General features: G+C 53.2%; 1 protein-coding gene across 7 annotated transcripts in view; it reads right to left on the minus strand.

The window, feature by feature from the left end:
* Positions 1-24,922, minus strand: part of PTPRE (protein tyrosine phosphatase receptor type E) — a 116,567-nt gene that overhangs the window by 27,250 nt on the left and 64,395 nt on the right. For 5 of the 7 annotated variants that reach the window (XM_053922469.2, XM_053922467.2, XM_053922466.2 and 2 more), the window contains one exon: positions 1,679-1,797. In XM_053922469.2, coding sequence (XP_053778444.1) covers positions 1,679-1,790 — 112 coding nt within the window. In that variant the 5' untranslated portion in view covers positions 1,791-1,797. Of the gene's footprint in view, positions 1-1,678; positions 1,798-10,971; positions 10,991-17,302; positions 17,389-24,922 lie in introns of those variants that run through there. The other 2 variants (XM_053922468.1, XM_045191438.2) reach the window with 2 other exon arrangements.

A 24,922-nucleotide genomic window follows, 5' to 3' on the forward strand; every position in this document is an offset into this window, starting at 1 on the left:
CCTTTCTCATCTCATGGCACACATAAGCTAAGGACTAAAATTCTGTGGCACACCAAAACATAGGTTCCGGCAGGAATAACGCCATTGAGTGTGGTCGGTAGGGAACGTGAGTGTCTCGCACGAGGTGGACAGCAATTTGAACACTTCACCTAAAATGTCACATGGTGTGCTTGAGTGTGGTAGTGTTATGTTACAGAATTCCATGCTTATGATTTTGAAATAAAAGATTTTTATGTAATAAAAAAGAAGCATTATTTGTGTCAGACCCTGTATATATTTTTTGCTGATCTGACAAAAAAAGGTATAATTTTTATTGTTTTACAAAAAATATTAATAGTAAGCACCTACGCCTTTTGCTCCAAAGGGACTTTTTACAAAACCAGGTGTCTGTAAGTGTGTAGAAGGATTTCTGATACCAAGAATTAACCAATCAGGTGCAATGCGACTGACCAATTAGATGTCACTCTATCATGTTACCGCATTTTCAGACTATAAGACGCACCCCCCAAATTTGGGAGGAAAACGGGGGTGCGTCCTGTAGTCCAAATGTAGCTTACTTGGCTCACTGGGCGGGGTGGGGAGCGGTGGAGCGGGGTCATAGGAGGCAGGAGCAGGACCACATTTTTTGCTTCAAAATTTTTTTCCCTATTTTCCTCCTCTAAAACCTGGGTACATCTTATGGTCTGAGGCGTCTCATAGTCCAAAAAATACGGTACCTATATATTCGTGGTTCAGGACAGGGTGTTCATACCCTACGGCCACTGTTGTGTTGGCTGTTGTCACTTTTTAATTTGGCAATCTAAGGGAAAAAAGGTCAGTGCCTCTGACTAAGTAGTCAGGTATGGCAGGTTTTAAAAATTCCTGCGGCACAAGGATTGAAAATCGCTGCCTCAGGCCACGCATCTGGGCAGGAAGGCCCTGGGGGAGGGGCTGTGGGCGGGCCAGGACCGCCCCTCGGTTGGCTGGCGCACGGGTGAGGCCTTGCTGAAGCAGCCACTGGGTCTCCTTCTCTGTCTCTTATTGACATTGTTTTTCTGGAGAACCCTGACCAATGTCAAAAAGGGGAGAGAATGGAATGCTGAACCCCATGGACCTGCCACCCAGTTTTCTTCCCAGACCAGGCCAAGCAAGTTCATCCATAGCCCCGCCCACCTCCTGCCCCCACTGGCTCGGTCTCAGGTATTTTCTAAGCATCCTATCCTATCACTTGTAAATACTTTCATACGTAAGTGTCTCTAAAAGGTAAGGACTCTTATTTTAAAACACCAGCCTAACCCATATACCAACAGCTTGTCTAAAAATATTAATGATAGTTTCTGCATTCATCTCAACTGTTACATCCACATTGAAATGTCCCAGGCCGGCTGCGGTGTTCACTCATGGTTGGGGTGGTCCGAGGGGTTCCCACGTGGGGTCTCCTGTTCCCCACTGTGGCCGAGGCCAACCTTCAGCACGGGGTTCCGCCTGCCGCCTCCTGCGAGCTGAGCTTGCTGCAGTGAACCAGGAATGACTGGCTTTCCCGGCCCACCTGTGTTTACAGGCGGCAAAGGTGCAAAGCCCACCACAAGGTAACCCCACCTTCCTCCACCCCCTCAGCCATGCTGTCACCCTGAATGCCCCGTGACCCCGTGGGCCGAGGGGGCGGCGAGGGCAGCCGGAGGAGACAGTGGGCCCTTACCCGAGGTTGTGGAGGTCCAGTTGCCGTCCGCTGGGGTGGTCTCGTTGACCGTGAACGCCCTGGCCAGTGGCAAGCTAAAACCTGCCAGCAGGAGTGGGCAGAAGGGCTCCATGGCAAACCTGGAAGAGGCAGGACAGGCTCAGGGGACGCGCCCTCCCCTGAGGTGGTCACGCACCACGTGGCAGACATGGGGTGGCAGTGGGGCACCTTGGGAGCACTGCTTGGCCCCTGCAAGTGTGGGAGAGGGGTCCCCACACCACGGTGGGCACAGCCAGCCCTGAGCGGTAGGGCCCGCCAGGCCCTGGACTCCAGGAAGCGCCCCCAGGCTCTAAAAGTCCCAGCCACTCAATTAATTTCCCTTTGTGTCTGTGTGCCTGTTCAGGGGGACCGGACGGTGGCGGTGGGGTGGCGGGGAGGCAAACGAGGGCCTGGAGGGGCCAGGCAGGAGAAACTCTGAAAACACCGCAAGATCCAGCATTCCGAGAGGCAGCCTCACAGACCCGCGGTCCCCATCACTTCTCGATTGCACGTGAAAACCACCTGTCGACAGTTGAGGAACGTGGGTGGGCTGGGCCCCCCGAGACACTGGGCACCACAGCCCAGAGAAGGATCGGTCCCCCAGGAAGAATTGCTGGCTCAGGCAGGAGCTGGGTTAGCAAGCCTGTAGTCACAGAGCTGGGGGTCAGCCCACTGGTGCCCCCGACCCCGTCCTCATTCCCAGTGGAGGCCTCGGCTGTCTCCCTCCTGAGCTGAGCGGACAGGTCCCCAATGCCACAGCCCCAGGCCCTCCACCTTCCCCACACTCCGGAGCCCGATCACTCATTTGAAAGCCCAGCCCAGCCCACTCACTGCATTAAAAAAATGCTCTCGCACTGGGCTCCAATATTCTATGTTTGAGTACGTTACAAAGTAAGTAACTAGGTAGGAAGTGTCCACTGGCTAATACGACCCCGAGATGCAGAATTCCTCGTTGAAACACTTTTCCCATCACATGCACTAATTTGAAAATGCTCCTCTCCAAAAGTCCACCCATCTCCGAGGAGGCCCAGACCCTCGAGCCAAAGGACACCTCCCTCATCCTGCATCCAACGCCTTGTGATTTGCCTGGTGGGACCAGCAGAGGGCGCTAAATGTTGCAGAATGCAAACCCGAGTCACTCTCTGAGTCCCCTAATTGGAGTGATTACATTGCGAGATCAATGACCACTTGCTGGTCCCTGGACATGCGCCCTCGAAGGGCTCGCACCAGCTACCTGACAAGCACAGACCCCAGTCAGCCCAACAACAATGGTGAAACAGGAGTTAACTCCATGTCGAATCTCAGCCACTTCATTTAATCAGTTTCTTGTGCGCTTTCAAACCCTAAGTATGGCTGTGGCACAGAATACCTGGGACCTCCAGAACGGAGACAGTGGACTTAGTTTACTCCCAGCCAGGCAGCCTTTCCCTTTACCCCCAGCAAAAGTCAGCCAGCGGCCGTTCCGACGAGAACTGCTTTTCTATTCCGTCCAATGCCTTGTCAACACCCTTTGGAGGGCAGCTGCTCTGGGCTGGTCGAGCCGTCTGACTCCAGATGTCCCGAGGGCCCAGCGGCTCCTCTCATCTTTGCTGCGGCCGCCTGCACGGGCTGGCTCCCTGCAGGAGCTCCACCCATCAGTGCTACCGGACAGTGACGGTCCCCAAGCACCACAGAGAAAGCCAGCGGCTTGGAGAAGTGCATGGTCCTTCCACGAAGTTCCCAATGGCGAGCCGCTGAGGCTGGTCCTGAGGGGTCCTCAGGATGTGGCACGGGGGCTGCCCTTTCTCCAGCTCAGACGCCAGGTCACCGTGGAACACCTCGAGACAATTCAAACTGGGCACTGCACAGCCACCCAGCCAGGCTCAGTGAGGAGCCCAGGGGACAAGGATGAACTAGCCTGGCCTTATCTCTGCTTCTGCAGAATTTGCCATCAAGAGGTAGACAGCCCTGTAACCACAGGACAGGTCATGTAGGACAAAGAGGGGGAAGCACATCCTAAGGGGTGATAATGACCAGGCTGAGGAGGAAGGAAGGGAAAAGCTCAGGTGTGGGCACGGCCAGGGCCTTGGGTGCAGCAGGAAGGGCGTGACAGTGGCAGGGGCACCAGGCCAGATCCCAGAGGTTCTCTGGGTCCCCTGGGGTGGGGACTTCTTCCCCAAGCAGATCCCTCCCCTCACAGCCTGGGGCGCCCGCTCTGTGAACAAAGGGATCAGAAGCTGGCGGTGGGAGCCCTGCCCGTCTGGCCCCCAGCTCCAGTAGGTCACTCAGCCACGCTGGGTGCCAGGGGCCTGGAGCAGAACACGCTGCCCCTTCCGTGGGCTCTGCGACCTGCCCACATGTGGGGGCAGAGGCAGGGCCAAGCACACTGCACACCCTGTTCCCACAGCCTCTCCCAGGAAACGCCCGTCACAGTGACCTTCGGAGGCGGCTGGAGAAAGAGGCCGGCAGGCCACTTGCAGCCTGGGCGGGGGGCGGGGGAGGTTGGGGGGATTGATTCCTGTGTGGCTGCCTGTGTGTCCATAAGACAGGCCACCTGTTGTCACAAAAACACCCACTTGCTTACCTGCAGGTGGCAACTACTCCTCACTTCCCCCTGAGTCTAAAAAAGTGGTAAGAAAGTCCACTTCTCCTTTCTGGAAGGTTCTGCGAACAATGTATGTGACAGGGAGGCTAGTGGGCCTCAGTGTTCCCGGGAATTCAAGGGCTCAGTTGTCATGTCCCAGCTAACGGCCTCTGGTCTCCAGGGCACAGGCCCCAGCCACTGTCTGAACCACCCGAGGCCACGCTGCCCTGTCTCTCTGCGGGGGAGGGGGAGGCCCTGGGGGGCACAGTCCTCTTGGCCTCTGGGTTTCTGCCAGAAGTGCAGGCCCCTGACGGCCTTGCACACTTGTCCCCTGCTTCGTCCAGCGGGGGGTCGCTGGGGGTGGTGCCTCTGGTCCTGACTAGGGCCTCTCTCACCCGGGCCTTTTCAGAGGGGGGCAGGCAAGACGAGAAAGACCAAGCACTGCCCCTTTCAGGGGGTCTCAAACAGGTTATAGGACCCTTCAGGCCCATCTGTGGCCCTGGAATAATGTGATACGAACACAGGACGGCCAGCGTGCCTCCAACAAGGCCCCGACCACTGCTGTCTCAGCCACAGTCCTGCAGACCCTGCCCAGCCCCCCTCACCCCTGAGTTCCCAGGGTGGGGGGCAGAGTGCTGGCCAGAGGCGGAGCCAAACTGTTGTCTACTGACTGGTCCCACAGGTCAGGGACACTCCTGGACATCTGTGGGGTGTGAGTCTCTGAGGGTGAACTCTGGGGCTTGGGGTGCCCCTCCACCCTGCAGGCCACCAAGCATGCACAGTGCTACAAACACAGCCGGTGTGGGCAGACGCTCGCCCCGAGACAGCCTGGGAAGGACGGCACTGGCTCTCCACAACCACCGCTGAAGACATCTGTCCGTCCCCCTACCACCTGGCTCCCAGCACCACCCTCCCAGCCTCTGAGCACCGGAAGCAGGGGTGCTGGGCCTCTCCTGCCCGGGAGTCCAGCCCTAATCCCACCGGCTCTTTCCCATAAAACCAGGACACCATTACTCACAGGGCAAGATGACCATCTTCTAACTGTTAGGGAAGAACAGAACTCAAAGCACAAAGATACTTTTCCTGGCAAAGGAGAAACAAATCCAGATTCCCCGGCCACCCTGCACCCCCAGCTCCAGGTACGAAGACGCTCACGGGGGCGGGGTGGGGGGTGTGGCAGTGAGAGATTAAAATAACGACAGTGAAAATCCGTCTGGCAGTGAAAGGTGCAGAGCCAGCACACTCCAGCCCTCTCCACAGCCCTCCTGCCTTTTGGAAAAGGCTTTGCTCCTTAAAAAGATGGGAAGAACCTGCTTTTGACCTGAGCTGGTGAAGGGTGGAGCTTAATCGCTTTTGAACAAAGGTGACTGCACACCTCTGATGCACAACCATTGACCCAGCATTGCAAGGAGGCTGGCAGAGCCGTCCCTGGGGGAGGGGAGGAAGAGGACAAAGACTGGACGGAGGGAAACGACCGTGTCCCTGGCCGGGCTGGCTGCTGCCAGGCAGGAGCCTGTACTGCCCACGATGTCCTCCAGGGCCCCCTCGTCTGACCCTCCTCTGACAGCTGCCCAGAGAAGATGGGAGTGGGGCAGAGACAGTGCGGTGCCTGCCCCTCACCCCTGGCTCTCAGGGTGGCCACAGCCAACTCCTGGGCTCTGCAAGGGTCAGGCCGCGGGGCTGCCCATGGAGCACACACACCCTCCACACGAGGGGTCCTGTCGGGTTCCCTGGGGAGCACAGAACACCCAGGGCCTGGGAGGCTGAACTCTGAGTGCCCCGGACGGTTGTGCTGGTGAAAGTGCCAGGGGCGGGGGGCGGATGCCTCCCTCTCTCTGTACACCTGCCCCCACCCACCATACACACTGGCCAGGTGTGTCCAGGGATGTCGCCTGCCCCCACCCACCATACACACTGGCCAGGTGTGTCCAGGGATGTGGGGGGTCCCTGGGGAATACACGGAATTCCCAGGGGAAAGCCCAGCCGGACATCCAGGGCTCTGCAGATGGCGCTGCCCTCGGACCTGCAAGGGGGACAGGTCTTCTAAGTAGAAAGCGCTGTCACTTGCAGGTTGGCAAGGGGCCCTGTGTCCCCTCGAGCAGCCGCAGCCCCTGGGATGGAGGGGGTGTCTGCCAGGAGCATCCTTGCCTGACCATGCAGATGCCGCTTCAGAGGCCACCTCTTCCCTCCCTTGCTCCCCTGCGGGTCCCTCACTGAACGACAGTTAACTCACCCCTCCTGCCCCGGCTTTGGGACCACTGGGCACCAACCACACTGCAACTGGGCCAGAAACTTTAATACAGTGACAATTCAGAAAACACAGCTCCCCCATCAGTGGGGAAACCGTGCGTGGTAAGGGAGACAGCTTTCCAGACCAGAGAACTGCACTTCTGCTCCGCGCTCTCTCTCATTATATGAGCACCGAGTGACAGCTTTTCCTAAAGGAGAGACGAGGGGATGGAGACTATTTTCACAAGGTGGAGCTGATCACATTACATATAAATAACCGGGACGACCAGCCTGAGAGACACGAGGACTGTGTCCTACCATAAAAAGTCTCCATGGACCTACAAGAAGAGCGCCCCCCCCCCCAAAAAAAAAATGGTTTTCGAAAGGGCGCTGGACGCTCTCTGCTGCTTTGCAACCTCACCCGAGCCGTGGCACAGGTGAGCCGAGCCTGGCACAGGTGAGCAGCTTCTCCTCAGGTGACCGCAGGCTCAGTCATCCTGGAGGATGGAATGCTCACATCCGAGGGAGCTGCTGGCCAAGTAGAGGAAGAAGCAGAGCCTGAGAGAGCCTCCCGGTCTAAGAGAGCCTAAGAGACGCACTGGGCTTCTCCTCCGCATGGGAAGTATGAACAGGACGTTCCAGAAGCGGACCTAGTGGGCGCTCCTCTCTCAGCTCATCGAGGGCCCCTGGGCCCCCTCCTGTGTCTCCAAGGATCCCCAGGACAAGCCGTCTGAAAGACCTTCTCAGAGGGGACACAGCTCGGGGGCAGGGGCCGGGGCCCCAATGCCAGGGCCATGGAGTGATGCGTAGGACAGCACTTTAGAAATTCAAGGTCATTAGCTGTCAGCTCCTTGGGGAAACATCTCTCCAGCAAAGCTCACGACTCTCCCTCTTAATTCGGGGAAGTAAACAAAATAAAACGGGCTCGCGCAATAGCGCTGGAAGTGTATTTCGCCAGTTCAAGGCCACGGCGATACTCTTGGAAGACATGTGCTGCCTGCTTCCAGGCGTGGGAAGGGCAGGTCTGCGCGTCTCTGGCAGAGACGGCGCTGTGCTCACTCCGCGCAGCGGCTGCCGGACCCAGGCCTGGGTGAGGGCTGCCTGGAGTCAGGTCTCAGCGAGGCGCCCCTCCCGCTTGGTAAGGTCAACAGAAGTTGACCTGGTGACTGAGCATCTTGATACACTAACAGGCAGGCAGTTCGTCCCCCATGGTGAGGCAGTGGACACATGACCTTTAATTTTGCGTTCTCTTGTCCGTGTGTGACGTGATTCTTCTGTTTTGTTCGTGAGGCTTTGGGGGTCAAAAGAGATGAGGTGGGGGGTTGTGTGTAAGGGGGGCAGGGAGGCTGCTCGGAGAAGCCTCGGGGCTGCAGGGAGCGTGCAGGACTGGGGACGGGAGGTCTGGCTTCCACTCCCACTCCTGACGCATCGCTTCCCTCCTGTGAGCAGAGCTTTCCACAGTTCTGCCTCTCCACTCAAGAACAGGAGTGATCTGCTGGATGAATGGCTGATTTCTGGAGGGAAGAGGGCACACCCGCCCGGGGGAAGATACGAGGCCTGCTGGCTCAGCCTGTGCAGAAACCTGACTGGTCTCCTGGAGACTCAGGTTACCAGACTGGGAAAACGGTAGGCGGAGGTGGGTCTGGCGTCTCAGCGGGCTCGTCTGTAGGCAGGCAATCCAATCTAATGACATTCCATCCTCCGCTGCCTGCCCCAGCCACCCGGGTGCCAGCCCCTTCCCCTGATGCTGGCAGAGCAACAGAGAGTGGGAACTTGCCTTCAAAGAATTCGGGAAATCCATCCTGTCTAGGAGCAAAAGGCCCTTAGACTAATTTCGGTGCTTTATTACATGCACCCTGGTGTAGACACAGGGGCACACTTGTAGGTTATACACGGAAACTGACCACGTCGGAGGATTTTAAAAAACACAAGAAAAATGTAACACCCAGTGTATGCTGGCCGCTGACACACTCACTGTTGCACACGAGGCTTCCTGCCTGCCCTACTGAGGAGGGCCAGGTGCTTGGGGCGGGGGTAACGCCGGCGGGGGGCCCTCCCGAGGACAGGGCGGTGCTCCATCAGGGACCCCTAAGAATACTGGTGTGCCAGCCAGTCTGTTGAGAAATCACTTCCATTCCTGAGGACCATGCACTCATTTGCATGATTCCAATTACGCATCTCGCCCTCTTAAAGATGTTGGAACAGTGAAGAGTTTATTCTGTAAGAATTAAGTCTTTCTCCACTGCAATAAAGACAACAGAATCATAGAGAGCTAAAGACGCAACAAAGAAGCTCACGGGCATGTTTTCGGTGACCCTAAAGCCATCCCGAATTCGTCTACCCGCCAACAAGCCTGCTGCCCAGCCACCTGTGAGAGGACGTGAACCTCACCAAGTTCGCGTCGCTGGGGCCAAGGCAGGCGAAACGAACTACAGCGACATCGTTATGGGAGACACTTTTCCCTAATGGAGAAAACCACCCTTCTCATCTTGAAAGAGTGAAGGAAGGAGCCCCCGTCAACCTCAGGTGCAGCTCTGCGTTCTTGAGTGGGGTGACCACGGGTGACCACGAAGTTCATTGTCTAACCCCAGACATTGTGAGCGACATGAATCTGACAGTCAACAGTTCCTGAGCTTCCAATCCCCCGTGGGTCCCACCGCAACAGAGCTATTATTACAGACAGGCTATCTGTGGTCCAGAAAAAAAATGCCCTTTAACCTCTGCAGATGAAAGTGAGTGGCAAGGGAGAGGCACCAGGCCCCGCCCTCAGGGCTTTCTTAAAGACAGTCGCATACAGTCACAGGCACAGAGCTCCAGCCTCTGGTTTGACTGCCAAAGGCAATTCACACCCACCCAAGGTGAGCATCTGCCATTTCTCTAGAAACTTCCTCTTCAGTCTAGTCTTCCCCACCCCCAAAGCATGCACTATTCTGATTTCTGTTTCCAGAGATGGTTGGCTTTGCCTGCCCTTGACCTTCCCATAAATGGAACCACACAGGAACAAACTCCTGGGCATCGAGTTTGTTGACTTCAGCAGGGTGTGGACGCTCATCCTGGGGCTGTGGCCTCAGGTCCCTTCCTTCTCATGCGTGCTGAAGGGCTTCCCTCCATGTGGCACCCGTGATCGCTTGGCCGCTCTGCTCTGATACGCATTCGGGCTGTTTCCACTTTTGTTTCTTTTTCGGCAATTATGAGCAAAGCAGCTTTGAACGTGGGTAGCAGTCCCTTCATGGACAAATGTTCTCATTTATTAAAGGTGAACGCCTCTAAGTGGGGTTGCTGGGTTTGAGGAGCAGGTAGATGTAGGCTTATATTTCTTTAAATTAGTTTGAAATATTTAAAAAGGGGGAGAGGCACATGCAGTCTGGAGATGTGGCTTCTCTTGGGACCACCAGGTGCTGCCTGATTCCCGAGTAGCTGTGGGTCGGCCCCTCACCTGGCAGCTGAGCCGGGCGCGAGGTCCCACTCAGCCTGTTCCGGGCTGGGTCAGCCCTGCTGCCTGCTTTGTCACATGGCCTGGGGCTGTCCCTCTCCAGGGGGACAGACCCCTAGCCCAGGGCCTGGATCAGAGCGCCTCTCTACCTCCATCCCCCTCGCTCACAACCCCAGCAGGCAATCTGAAATTCGGGCAGGGTGAGGAGGGCCGATTTTGCTCCTGACCCCAAGCAAAAAGTTTCAGTAATTCCGAGAGAAACACTTCCTTTTCAGGCCGCCGTGACCCACCACTGGGGGAGGGTTTTCATGTGGTTCCATCTCCCTGAATGTGCTGCAATGCACAGGTTTTAATCTCTTTTTATTAAAAATAAATCCTCCCTCCTCGGGACTTGCTCGGGACTCCTGTGCAAGTATCTAATTAGGGCAGAAGCTCAGCCCAGCCCAACCGGGGTGTGTCACTGTCCCCCAAGAAGGAACGAATGGCCTGTCTTCTGAAAGATGTTAATTGGGCCGAACAATGAGCATGAATTATTTATAGCCGCACCTCTTATTATTTGGGAGAAAACGTGCCTCCAAACTGCAACGAAAGAAAGAACTCTCCGTGTTCCACTACTCCAAGGGCTGCTTCACAGCCTCCCGGGCCCCCCATCCATGGTGGCTACAAACCCTCTGCCCGCCCGGAGGGGTCACAGGGGCCAGGGGCCCTTCTGAGATCCTGGCCTGAAGCAGGGTCACATTTGGGTCTAAGTAAGTCCACAGAAGCTTTATTCATTCACTCATTCATTCATTCATTCATTCAACTCTTCACTGGCACACTTCCTGCATCACAGTGAACAAAATAAACAGAGTCCCGCCCTTGGGGACCCCCCTTCACACACCTCTGACCTCTGTGGGACTCTGTTTATAGGACTGCTCTCCTCAACAGGCTCCTCCCCTGTATTATTGGCTTCTGCCTAAGTCCTTTCTACCGCCAGCCCCAGGGGCACTCCAATAGGATTCTCCCTCCATTTCTAAATTAGCCCAACAGGTTTCTTAGTAGGGACCCTACCCACGTTTGTTTCCATCAGAAAAAGTCGTCAGATCTGCAGGGCAGCTCCGCGTTTCCTCTGCTCGGGGCGGTCCTGGGGGGAGGACGTTCCCTTCGCCACATCTGACCCAGCCAATGCATTAGCTCCCGCCTGGTGGGACTAAGCCCCTGATGTGGCACGGGTCCAGGGTTACGGCGTTCTTCACCGATGCTCTGCCGGTAACCTACCAGCAACACCACCTAATTCTGGAAAGTGATACCGGCAGCACAGCAGCAGACCAAAAATAAATTAATAAACAGACACTCTTCTCTTTAATAGAAAATCCGTGTGTATTTGAGAAAATGGTTTGCTCTCCCACTGGGAAACATTATGGGACTCATGCATTTTTTTAAAAAAACACTGACTTTGGCAGAGGAGCCAGTGATAGAGATTTGTTCATTCATTCATTCAACAAGTATTTACTGAGTGACTCCAGACACTGAGCAGGAACGGGGGGCTCGTGTAGTTGACAAGAGCTGGCAGGGATGTGGCTGCCTTAGTGAGATTTCTGCTCGGATGGGAGACCAGCCCATCCCTGAATAGGACCTCATTGGGTCACGGTGGGGGTGGGGAGTGGCTGGGGTGCAATCTTTGACTGTTTGCTCCGCCCCTTGCTTTTAACAGAGGTGCTGGGTGCTAGAGATTCCACAGGGGCTGGGACCCCACTGTGCCTTTGGGACGCTCCCAAAGGCAGGAAGTGACACCTTTCCCATGTCCAGCACGTAGTAGATGTGCATGAAGACCTGAGTGGAGTAGAAAGCCAGTCGCTGACAGCAGGGCCGTTGGAAGGAAGCTGACGTAAGCCTCCCCCCTGAGCTCTGGTCTCTGCTCTTCCCCCCTTGGTCAGGAGCTTTACCAGGGTCTTCCACAACGTGAGGGTAGGTGTCAGTGTTTGGGCTCCTGGGGTCCTGAGTGACCACGACCTCAGAGCTATCCTCGGGGTATTTTATTGTTCTGGAATAACCCTTGTGACTCATTGGGAGGCTCAGGGAGGCAGCCAGCCCCAAGATAGGAGCCCCGAAGTGAAAGGCAGGTAGACCTGGGTTCACACCTGGGCCCCTCCACCTGCGGGGCAAGTGTCTTGCCTCTCAGAGACTCCTGGCCGGCAGGCACAGTGCCAGGACCCTTCCTCTTGCGATCGATCCGTGGGGCCACCGGTGGGTCCTCTGGCCCAGGCTCTGCTCAGCCCTGGCGGGAGGTGACAGCAACAGCCACGTCCCCGATGTTCAGGGCGCAGCCAGTGCACTGGCACGTCTGATGCTCCTACAGTTGCTGAGCCCCTCCTTGGTCTGGGAACCGACCGCGGTACCCTTGGGGTGGGGGTGCAGGGTACTCCCAGCATGCTCAGAGTCCAGTGGAGCAGACAAGACACATAATTACAAACGTGGTGTTAGAAAGAGGAAGCCCAGAGTGACCGGCGTATCCAGGAAGGGAGTTCTAAGTGACAGACGTATTATGATTTTACATTTTGGTTTATGGGCTCAACTTGCACCCCAATTTGGAAGCATCAGCAACACAGACGACGCGGGGTGGGGCGGGCTCCAGACTCCACGCATGCGCAGTCGCTGGAAACCGGGAACGATGCCAGAGAGGACCAGCAGGTGGCGCAGTTGGGGAAGCCATAGAACCGTCCATTCAACCTGCCGGGACTCCCAGAACCTAAAGCAGAATATCCCTAACTCCCACCTCCTCCAAAGTCCGGCTTGCACCCACCCAGCAAGTTCCTAGGATCCCTGCGGAGACTCGGTTTCTGGTACCTTCCCCTTCCCCGCCCACTAACGACCCCACCCATGCCAGGAGAAATATTTACTAACAATTGTCCTCTCCATTCATTATGCTGAGGGGGTGAACCAGTCACTAGCATAGTACGATGCATCAGAATTCTCATGCCCATTTCCCAGCCTGGGATTTTATTTTCCAATCTGTGGATCCATCCTTCCCTGAGTCAAGAGATTCAACATGCAAATGGACTTTTCTGGCCCGAAATGACAGAGAGAAGTTAGAAATCCAACAGCATCTCCCGTTTCGGAAGCTGGCGCTGTGCCCACAGCTGCGGTTCTTCTACATGGATTAAAAATTAAGTATACTGGGAACTCTAACTCGGGCGTGTGCAAACAACGTGGTGTGCAAGGCGGAGGCGCAGCTAATGAAGACTCGAGGCTGCCGGAACACAATGCCTGTCGCCCGCCTCCCACGTGGGGGTTAGTTATCAGTTATTTCATGAACCAGCTGACAGCAACCACTAGGGTTTGACATTGCGTTTGGGGAGCTCGAGTTGGGGATAAAGAAGGAGGAGAGAGAAGAAGAGACCAGGAGGGCGGGGAGGAGTGGAGTGGGAAGCTGGACAGGGTGGAGATGGCTCAGCCCTTCCCCAATGTGGGGGCGGCACCTGTTGCCCAGGGAGGGGAACTGATTTTTTACTTCTCAAAGGAAAAATGTCAGTTCCCCAAACCAAGCTGTGCTCTGTGGTCTGCCAGGCAGGGCGGGGCATCAGCAAGGGCCTGCTTTGGGACTCCCTTGGCTCCTGCACTTCCTGTGTGTGTGAACTCAGGCAAGTTCCCTCGTCTGCAAAATGGGGAGTAATCTCCGGTTCAAGGACCAAACAAGGCCACGGATGAGCAAGGCTACAGGGGCAGAACTCTACGAGCTGCTGGGTCACCCACCTGGCACTGGGGGGCTGCCCCGAGACTGCCTGCAGAATGAGTGACTGAGTGTGGGGGTGGGTGGAAGACGACCCTCACTTCTGAGGCATGTGCTGTAAGCAGAGTGACCACATGCCCTGGTGGCTCTGGACAGTTGGGTTCACGCCTGCTGCCCACCGTAATTATCTGCAGCGTCCTCTCTCCCTCCCTCCTTGCTGTCAGGGCTTGGGAGACCAGCCCAACTAGGAGCGACAGAGGGAGGCGAGGCCCTCACTCTCAAACAAGAGGGAAGTCCTGTTGTCTTAGTCAGAGACCTCAGCAAACAGAAATGTGCTGAATAAACCCCCCTCGATCTAATGAACGAAACAATGAAGGCATCGGAGAGCCCTGTTGAAAATGCCAAATTACTGAATTCTTTCCAGCATCCTTCAAACCACGGCTGCTCGGGCAGCGTGGATGCTGGAAAGAGCCTGGGCCACCTGTTCAGGACAACCTGAGCTGTGGTCCACACGCTGTGTGGCCTTGGGCCTTTTCTTCCCCCTCTGAGTCCCAACAAGAGCAAACCGGCGACCCCACCCAGCCCCTAGGGAAGATAAGAAGGAAGCCCTTCATCCCCTCTCTGGAATGTGAATCAACACTTTAAAATGTGTCCAGCTCAAAGGCAAACAAACAAGAAGCAACAGAACCAGTTTTATTTCACTTATTATAGACTGGCCTTCTGAGTGTGGGAGGAACCCCAAGGAAGACCTCGGTTTTTAGTCCCGGACACATAAACCCCTGGGGTCACCAGGGACAGTTCTGAGACTGCGAGAGCTCATGGGTCCACACAACCAATGGCATTTATGGAGCCCATGCTCTCTGTGGGACACCCAAGACCCCACCTGGACACCACCACATCCCTGGACATTGGGAGCGGTGCTTCCGTCATCCTGCAGTGGGGGACACCACAGGGGAGGTGACACTGTAGCTGTGCTTCCAACAGTGACTTCCTAAGTGGACTGAGACTGAGGAGGCACACCCAGGTAACATCTGCAGAGGACTCACGAAGTGTCCGAACACCAGCCGGGCAAGAGGCCTCGCCTCTCTGTCCCTGTCACCCCTGGGGCACAGCACTGCATGGAATGCACAGGGTGAGCCAGCTGGCTCGAGGCCTGGACCCCCGAGCACCCTTGGGGGCAGGGGTTGCGGCAGGGGGAGCCTCAGCCTGGGAGCCTGTGCTTTTGCAAGCGCTTAGTGGCTCATCTGCTTCTGAGAAAGAGCCAGAAATGTCTAGTGTCTGCTCTTGTATCCCCTATCACAGCCCTTTGCTGCTGGCCTGTGGCAGGGGTAGGGGCACAATGTCCTCTGAAGATGTGACCTCAGCCCACAGGAGCTGAGAATGACCAGACAGTGGGACCCTCCTCAAGCCCTGGCCACAGCAGGGACCCCACATGCCTCTAGCCCTGGCTGGTTGTCTCTGCAGGCCCTGCCCCCCATCCCAGGACCCCCCAGGCTGCTGGGGAGAAAAGACATTGGTCAAACTTGATTCAGCACTGGGAGCACTGGGTTTTGAGGCCTCAACATCACTGACATTATCCCAGGCTCCTGAAACCTTTGCTAAGAATCACTAGCATTTCTCTCCTGAAATGAGGCGATTTCAGGCTCAGAGACAGTCCCGCATCTCGGCTACTCCATCTTGCCTTCCAGGAGCTCCAGAGGGAACAGGCTGCACAGACACAGAGAGGGGAGCAGGCAGAGGCCGACACGCAGCAGGGCCCAGAGAGACGGGCCTCAAACCATCGGCCCACGGAGCAGTTTTCCATGGGTTCAGGCAAGCTTTCATCCCCAGGGGGCTGGCCACCACCCCCAGCACAAGCCCGTGAGTGACACGGGGGATGGCAGGCTGTGAGCTCCATCCTAAGTCAGCCCTGGGGTTCAGGAAGTCTGCCCAGGGAGGAACTAGGTACTTGAAACGAACATGGGCCCTTACTTCCAGAAGCACGGTGTGGGACAAGTAGTGACGCTGAACGAGACAGGAACACTGACAGGACGCTATCTTTGGCCATGGACACTGGCCCACGCACTTGACACATGAATGCACTTGACCCTCACCTCACTGCAGCCCTCTGAGACAGGACCAGGCTCTCCTCATGCCTGCCTTACAGCCAAGGGCTTTGAGGATCAGAGAGGTTAAGTCGCCTGCCCAAAGCCACACAGCTGGTGCAATGGCAGAGCCTGAATTCCAACCGGAGCCGTCTGGAAACAATGGCACCTCAGAAAACCAGTCTCCGTGGCCATTGCGAGCTTGTCTGACCTGGCATTACTCGGAAACTTGGTGAGGTTTTTACCAGGACACGTGTGGGGACCATGGGACTTGATTTAAACTAAAAATCAAGTCATTCCAGGCCAAATGGACACGTGTTTTGTAAGTGCCAAAAATTTTACTGAAAATATTTACTTTACTTTCCCCCACCAAAAAAAAAAAAATCCACGAATTGTTTTGGCACTAACCGACGTTAGCACTCTGTGGGTTTGGGATTCCAAACTTCTCTCTTCAGAACTTCTTTAATTTGGTTACACCTGGGAAACGCCCTGCATCATAAAACGAGTGCTTAATAAATATTTGTTCAGTGAGTGAACAATGCGGCCAAAGGCTTTGCCACAACGGAGCCTGGTTGAACTTTCTTCCTCCCCAACCAGCCAAGGTCTCTGTAAACATAAGCAGTGTCTCCTTAAATATTTACCAATATAGAGTCATGAAACCTTATGTCCTTTCAGAATTCCTTGTTATGTTACAAAAAAAAAAAAAAAAAAGGAAGGAAGAAAAGCAACCTCAAAGGAAACGATTGTCACCATCTGCTGGAAAGCCAGGTAATGAGCATGCAGAAAACAGTTGTAAGAACGTGAGTTTATCAATTCTGTTTAGAAATGTTCAGGGCTGGTCACTTTGAGAACAGGGGAGCTGGCCGTGGTATCCAGCTTTGAAGTCCCTTGGAGCAAAGAGCCTCCTTTTATTTGAAATCGGATGACAGGGAGGATTGCTAAGGAGGAGGGAGGGAGCAGAGAAGAGAGCCCTTTGGCTGGTGAAAGAGTCTTTCATGGTACTTGACACAGGCCCGGGGCCCAGGAAGGCCCCTCACTGTCCGTGCTGGGCCTTTCTTCCCCGCGTGCCCGCTGACCTCCTCCCTGCTGCAGCCCAGGTCTGGCAGAGGTCGCGCGTGTCCTGACTCCATGCAGGGAAGTTTCCGGTGAAGCAGAGTCTGCACTCACCACGGGCAAGCTCGAAAGACTAGAAACCTCCTGATTTCTGCTTGGCCCACGCGGGAGGAAACAGACTTCAATTCAGCAATGATTTTCGACTCAAGGGCCGTTGAGTACCTAAGAGCCACCAGAAGTTAATTATGGGTAGAATCCTGATGCTCTGATTCAACCTTTGAATCAGCTTCCTCCTCGGTCTGTGAAATCATGAGCAGGGACCCTGGGGACACAGAACCCCGCTGAGGCTGGAACTCCAGAGAGAAGGTGGAGAGATGAGGCTTAGTCCCAGGAAACCCAATAGTATCGACTATTGTTACTATCCCCAAGGCCCTCCGTGGAAAAGGACCAACGGCCAACCCGTGACAGATGCCGTGCCGGTTGGACCGCACTGCCCCAAACTCATGTCCGCCTGGAACCTCAGAATGGGACCTACCTGCACACGGGGTCCTTACAGGCGCAGTTAGTGAACACAAGGTCATAATGGACTCAGGTTGTTCCCAAATCTAAGGACTGGTGTCCCTAAAAGAGGAGGAGGCACAGAGAGACACATGGGAAAAACCGCCGTGTGTGATACTGTGATTTATAACCAGAAACACGGGTTTGGTCTGCTTCCCGTGTGTGGCACAGAGCACCTAAAACTCCTGGAATTTCCTGAGTGATAAGAGCACCAGAAGCACCTTTTGTTCCCACATTTGACCTCTGACCCGGGCTCCTGACACAGGGCTCCTGAAACCCTTGTAAGGTGCTGGGTGAAAGGAGTGTTCTTTTGTTCCAATGAGGTGACTTTGGGTGCACTCCAGGATCACCGGGAAGACCAGCCCATGATTAGAAGCTTGGAATTTTCAGCCCCGCCCCCCCCCCCCCCCCCCCGTTCTCTTGACAGTTAACGACCATTCATGACTACGTGGTAAGTCCTCCATAACATCCCCAAAGTATGGGGTCCTAGGAGCCTCCAGATTGGGTGAACCCACACACGAACCAGGAAGGTGATACACCCCCAACTCCACGGGGACAAAAGCTCTTTTTGTGGGTGCTGTGAGCCACTCTAGCAAATGAATGGAACCCGAGGAGGGGTCATAGGAACCTCAGATTCACAGCCAGTCGGCCAGAAGCACGGGGGACAACCTGGACCTGGGACTGGCATCTGAAGTGGGGTGGGGGGCAGTCTTGTGGGACTGAGACCTTCACTTTGGGGTCTGGTGCCAACTCCAGGGACACAGTGTCAGAATTGAGTTAACGTGTAGGACACCCGGCTGGTGTCGCAGAGAATTGCTTTGTGGGAGGAAACACCCACACAATCAGTGAGCAGAAGTGTCAGGCATGAAGCGTCCTATGGAAAAGTAAAGGAGACATATAGGAGGAAGGGAGGACTGGAGTTTTTCTAAAACGCCAGGTGAAGGCGGAGGCCGACACTGCAGTGGTACAGCCACAAACGACGGAGTGCCGGGGACTGCCAGGGGCTGTAGAAACTAGGACAGGTGAGGAAGGGGCCCCCCACAGCCCTGCTGATACCTGGGTTTCGGACGTCCAGCCTCCACACGGTGAGAGAACAAATCCACTTGTTTTAAGCCACCAAGTTTGTGCTAACGTCTTACAGCAGCCACAGGAAATTAGCATAGATTCCGGGCTGAAACGCCTCTAGTTCCCTGGCTGCCCATCTATCAGTCACCAAGTCCTGCCCCATTCTTCTCTCGGTCACCTTTCACTCTCTCTGTCTCTTCCCCCCCAAAGCTCAAGACCTTCTGTTCCTCATGGAGCTGTGCCTAGTAGGACACCTGGGACACACCCAGGACCCACGAACGGCGGCCTGATCGCTCTGACATGGCTCGCCTGCCCAGCACCTCCCGTCTGCCCCCCCCACCAGATAGGTGGTCCTCACACACACCTCATCTGTCACCTGCTCCAGCAACAGCTCCCACACTCCAGCATTTTCCTACCACCTTCACAAGCTTTGATACATCATTCACTCATTTTTCTAAAACAATCAAGCACACGTATTGGAAAGGAAACTCTTCATCACCAGCATAAATGGGAAAACCAGCATCACTAGCCTCCCAGAGAGATGACCTTGACAATCAACTCAGGGAAGATGGGGAAAATGAGCTTTGAAATTCTTGCTAGATGCTGGCCCTGTGTAGGGCTCTTGGCTACAGCCAGCACTCTTTCTCTCAAAGAGGCAGATCAGCAATGGTATGGAGATGATAAAGACACCCTAGCAGGGGTGTCCAACTTTTTGGCATCTCTGGGCCACAACGGGAAAAGAGTTGTCTTGGGCCACACATTAAATACATTGCGACACTTAATCACAAAAAGAATCTCTTAATGTTTTAAGTAAATGTACGATTTTGTGTTGGGCCTCATTCACAGCCATCCTGGGCTGCATGCGGCCTGTGGGCCACGGATTGGACACCCCCAGATCCAAGCTGAGTGTCTCTCTCTGAGTGTAAGAAAGACTGAGAAATGAAGAAGGAAGGACTTGCTCGCTTCATTGTTGCTCAGTTTCCACCCAAAACTGAAGGACTTTTGGGCATCAAAGGACTCCATCAAGAAAGCAGAAAGATGGTTCCATGCTCTCCAATTCAGTGGGTTTGTCTTTTCATTCTGTTAATGGTTTCCTGGGCTGTCAGGAAGCTTTTTAGTTTGATGTAGTCCCAGTTGTTACTTTTTTCTTTCATTTCCCTTGTCCGAGGAGATATATCAGAAAAAATATTGCTACGAGAGATGCCTGAGATTTTACCGCTGGTTTTCTTCTAGGAGTTTTATGGTTTTGTGACTCACATTTAAGTCTTTAATACATTTTGAGTTTATTCTTGTATATGGTGTAAGAAGGTGGTCTAGTTTCATTTTTTTGCATGTATCTGTCCAATTTCCCCAACACCATTTATTGAATAGACTGTCTTTATCCCTTTGTTTGTTCTTGCTTCTCTTGTCAAATATTAATTGACCATAAAGGTATGGGTTTATTTCTGGGATCTCTGTTCTGTTCCATTGATCTATATGCCTATTTTTATGCCAGTGCCACACTATTTTGATTACTATGGCCTTGTAGTATAGTTTGATACCAGGTAGAATGATTTCTCAAACCTTGTTCTTCTTATTTAAGATTGATGAGGCTGTTCAGGGTCTTCTGTGGTTCCATGTAGGTTTTTGGAATATTTGTGCTAGTTCTATGAGATATGCCATTGATATTTTAATAGGAATTGTGTTGAATCTGTAGATTGTTTTAGGTAGTATGGACATTTTAATGATGTTACTTCTTCCTATCCATGAAGACGGTATATGCTTCCACTCATTTGTATCTTCCCCAATTTCTTTCTTCAATGTCTCAAAATTTTCCATGTACAGGTCTTTTACATCCTCAGTTAAATTTATTCCCAGGTACCTTATTTATTTTTGTTTCTTAGTTTTTCTTTGTGATCGTTTACTATTGGTGTAAAAAATGCTACACATTTATGAATATTAATTTTATCCTGCTATTTTTCTGAATTCATTTATCAGTTTAGTAGGCTTTTTGGTGGAGTCTTCAGGTTTTGTATATACAGTACCATGCCATCTGCAAATAATGACAGTTTTACTTCCTCCTTTCCAATTTGGATGCCTTTTATTTCTTCTTGTCTGATTGCTGTGGCTAGGACTTCCAATACCACATCGAATAAGAATGGTGAAAGTGGACATCCCTGTCTTGTTACTGACCTTAAGGGAAATGCTTTCAGTTTTTGCCCATTGAGTATGATGTTGGCTGTAGGCTTGTCATAGGTGGCCTTTATTAGGTTGAGGTATTTTCCCTATATTTCCACTATGCTGTGAGTTTTTATCATAAATGGATGCTGGATTTTATCAAATGCTTTTTCTGCATTTATTGACATGATCATGTATTTTTATCCTTCATTTTGCTTATGTAATGTATCACATTTATTGATTTATGAATATTGTACCCCAAATTATAAAGAACCTAGACAACTCAACACCAAGAAAACAAACAACCCAATTAAAAATGGGCAAAGGGCCTGAATAGACGCTTCTCCAAATAGGACACACAGATGGTCAATAGACATGAAAAGATGCTCAACATCACTAATCATCAGAGAGATGCAAATTAAAACCACAATGAGCCCTGGCTAGTGTGGCTCAGTGGATTGAGCACTGGCCTGTGAACCAAAGGGCTGCTGGTTCAATTCCCAGTCAGGGCATATGCCTGGGTTGCAGGCCAGGTCCCCAGTAGGGGGTGCATGAGAGGCAACCACATGCTGATGTTTCTTTCCCTCTCTTTCTACCTCCTTCCTTCTCTCTCTAAAAATAAATAAATAAAATCTTTAAAAAAACAACCCACAATAAGATATCACCTCACACCTGTCAGAATGGCCATTATCAAGAAATCAACAAACAACAAATGTTGGTGAGGATGTGGAGAAACAGACCCTTGTGCACTGTTGTTGGGAATGCAGACTGGTTCAGCCTCTGTGGAAAACAGAATGGAATTTCCTCAAAAAGTTAAAAATGGAAATGTTTTATGTCTCAGCAATTCTACTTCTGGGAATACATCTGAAGAGACCCAAAACACTAATTTGAAAGAATATAAGCACCCCTATGTTCATTGCAGCATTATTTACAACCTCCAAGATCTGGAAGCAGCCCAAGTGCCCACCAATAGATGAGTGGATAAAAAAAAGCTGCAGTACATTTACACAATGGAATACTACTCGCTGTAAAAAAGAAGGAAATCTTACCCCTTGTGACAGCGTGGATGGACCTGGAGAATGTTATGCTAAGTGAAATAAGCCAGTCGGAGAAAGACAAACACCATATGATTTCACTTACACGTGGAATCTAATGAACAAAATAAACTAACAGACAAAATGGAAACACTCATAGATGCAGAGAACAAACTGACAGCGTCAGAGGGAAGGGGGCTAGATGAAAAAGGCAAAGAGATTAAGAAGAAAAAAACAGAGCCATGGACAGCAGAGTGGTGATTACAGAGGGAAGGAGGTGGGGGAGGTAGGACAGGGTAAACGGGGATAAACGGTGGTGAAGGGAGACTTGGCTTTGGGAGCTGAATACATACATGATGCAGTGTGCAGATGACATGTTACAGGCTGGTGCACGTGACCCTTGTATGGTTTTATTAGCCAATGTCACCCCAGTAAATGCAACAAAAAATTAAGAAGAAAGACAACATACGGAATGGGAAAAATGTTTGGAAATCATATGTCTGATAAGGATCTAGCACCCAGAATACGTAAAGCACTCTGACAACTCAGCAACAGAAAGATAAATAACCCATTTAAAATGGGCGAAGGACCCGAGTAGACATTTCTCCAAAGAAGCCATAGAGACGGCCAACGGGCACACGAAAAGAGGCTCGGCATCACTAATCACTAGGAAAATGCAAACCGAAACCACAGTAACATACCACTTCATGCCCACGAGGATGGCTGTAATTTTTCTGAGTCCTCACCTGACGACATGCTCATTGAGTTTAGAGAGAGAGGAAGAAGAGAGGGAGAGAGAGAAACATTGATGTGCGAGAGAAGGATCAGCTGGGTGCCTCCCGTACATGACCGGACCAGGGACCGAACCCACAACTCAGGCATGTGCCCTGACTGGGAATCGAACCTGCAACCCCTCAGTTTGTGGGACTCCAACCAACTGAGCCACACCAGCCAGGGCCATACTTTTTAAAAAACAGAAAGTAACAATTGTCAGGGAGGATGTGGAAGGACTGCTGGTGGGAACGTCAATGGTGTGGCCGCTGTAGAGAAGTTTGGCAGTTCCTCAAAGAGCTGAACACAATCACTATGTCACCCAGTAGCTCCGCTCTCAGGTCTCCGCCCAAAAGGACTGAAATCGGGTGTGCCCCCACACACCGGTACATGGATGTTCACAGCAGCCCTATTCACACGCGCCAAAAGGCAGAAGACCATGGGAATGTCCACCAGCTGGTGAACGGATAAACTATGAAAGGGGGGTCCATTCACACGGCGGGACAGTGTTCAGCTTTGGAAAAGAATGAAGGGTCGACCCAGGGAGAGACACAGGCCCCAGCTGGACTACCCGCCAACACCCTGCTCAGTGACAGACGCCAGACAACGTCCACGGGCGTCTGCATTCACGGATGTGGAATATCCAGACTGTGTAAGTCCAGAGACGGGAAGCAGATTAGTGGCTGCCAGGAGCTTGGCATCGGCAGAAATGGGGGTTTACTGCCTCTTGGGCCTGGGGGTTCCTTTTGGGCTGATGAAAAGCACTGGTTGGAGGCTGCATCCTCAGCACCGTGTACTTGCTGCTAAGCACTCATTAAATCCCCACGACGGCAAGAGGTTGGGGCCATCATCATCCTCACTGCACAGATGGGGAAACTGAGGCACAGGCACATTGAGTAACTTGCCAGAGTCACACAGCTCGGCAGGTGACATAGTTTTCTCTGGTGGAGCAGGCAGACGCTCTGGCATGGGGATGGTGGGGTGTTGGAAATGGCTATAGATGGAATGTTCTAGCAGGCATGCGGGCCCGTATGCAGGCTTCCAGTGTCTACACCTCTCCCCCTTTTGAGGTGATAATTTACTTGATTAAACCCCAGTCCTAGGCTCTGTGGGCTGCATTGTGCTAAATTAGTGAGCGTGCACTGCACACCACACTCACTGGGAGAAGCTGCCCAGCAACACGGGGACTAGCTACGCTGGGCCTCATCTCTCTGCTCAGACTTTAAATCACCGGCAGCCTTCCGGCACCTCGGGCCACAAGCGGACGGGGGACAATGTACTTGCCATTTCCCAGCTCTGCAAGATTATTTTATGCTTAAAAGCCGCTCGGTGACGTTAGTGTGCTCTTTTTGTTTACATCATTATCGGGCTGAAGGTAACAGAGGATAGTCTTAAAATACAAACCTGACAGCACGCCTGAACATCGACGGTGCCTTTCTTAACGCATCAGAAAACGTTTGGGAAATTTGTTTTCCCAGAGGATGACTGATTTTGTAAAATTGTTTCCCAAAGAAACCCAAACGACTGCTCTCTCCTGGGATGAGGAGACCACAGAGGAAGAAGTAACGAGAACAATGAAGCCACACTGTCTGGGGCCTGGGCTTCACAAAAAGCATCTCATCTCGGTCCCTCCGCCACCTCCCGAGGTCTCACAGCGAGGAAGTGACAGGTCAGGATTTGAACCCGGTGTCTGATCCAAAGCCCCCGCCACTTTTCAATGCCCCAAACTACGTAGCTCTGTACACGTGCTTGTAGATAAGACAAGTCACCATACGTAAGACATCCTGTCCACACATATCGCAAACGAATTGATGCCACACCATCCACTGGTTCACGCCCCCCTCATTCAGGAGGGAAGTGAGCTCCTGCTATGAGCCGCGTGGGGTGCCGGGAGCCGGGGGGACAATGGTGAGCAGACACAGGCATGGCCTCCTGCACGCCTGGGGTCCCCCGGCACCGACCTGCCGACCCAGCCGCTGTCTCGATCCCCCACAGCGCAGCTTCCCATCGCTGGGACCCTGGAACTTAGAGAGGGGTCCCTGATCCCAGTTTCTCCCGAAGAGCACCCTCTCACCCGGCGTTCCCTTGGGAGCGCTCTGGTGGCCTCCCTAACCCTAACTCCCTGGCAACACTGTCACGGCCCAGCCCCTGGGAGGGGCTCTCCCCAGCTTCCCCACAGCACTGCAGGGTCTCACCCCAAACAAACAAGCAGGGCACAGTCCAGGAACAGGTGTACTTCTCAGCAGACACACCTGCTCTGCATTCTGGAGGAGGTGGCTGGACAGTGGCTGCCGGGTGCACGGCCTGGACTCCCTCCCAGCCCGCAAATATCAGACTAGAGGGAAACCTGCTTCTTTCTGCAAAGAGGGTGGGGGAATTATTTGTGGGGCTGGAAAGAGGAGAAACCAGGAGAGACCATAATCTCTCCAACCCTTCAGGCGTGGTAATCTGTTCTCAAATATAACTCCTCATTACAGATGAACATCGAGCTGCCTCATTTTGCTCTAGGAACACAGCCTCTTGGGTGTCCTCGTTCGACAGAATCTCCCTCACTGTCACCCCAGGGCCTC

The sequence above is a fragment of the Desmodus rotundus genome, chromosome 4, assembly GCF_022682495.2.
Source record: "Desmodus rotundus isolate HL8 chromosome 4, HLdesRot8A.1, whole genome shotgun sequence".
Taxonomy (NCBI): Eukaryota; Metazoa; Chordata; class Mammalia; order Chiroptera; family Phyllostomidae; genus Desmodus; species Desmodus rotundus.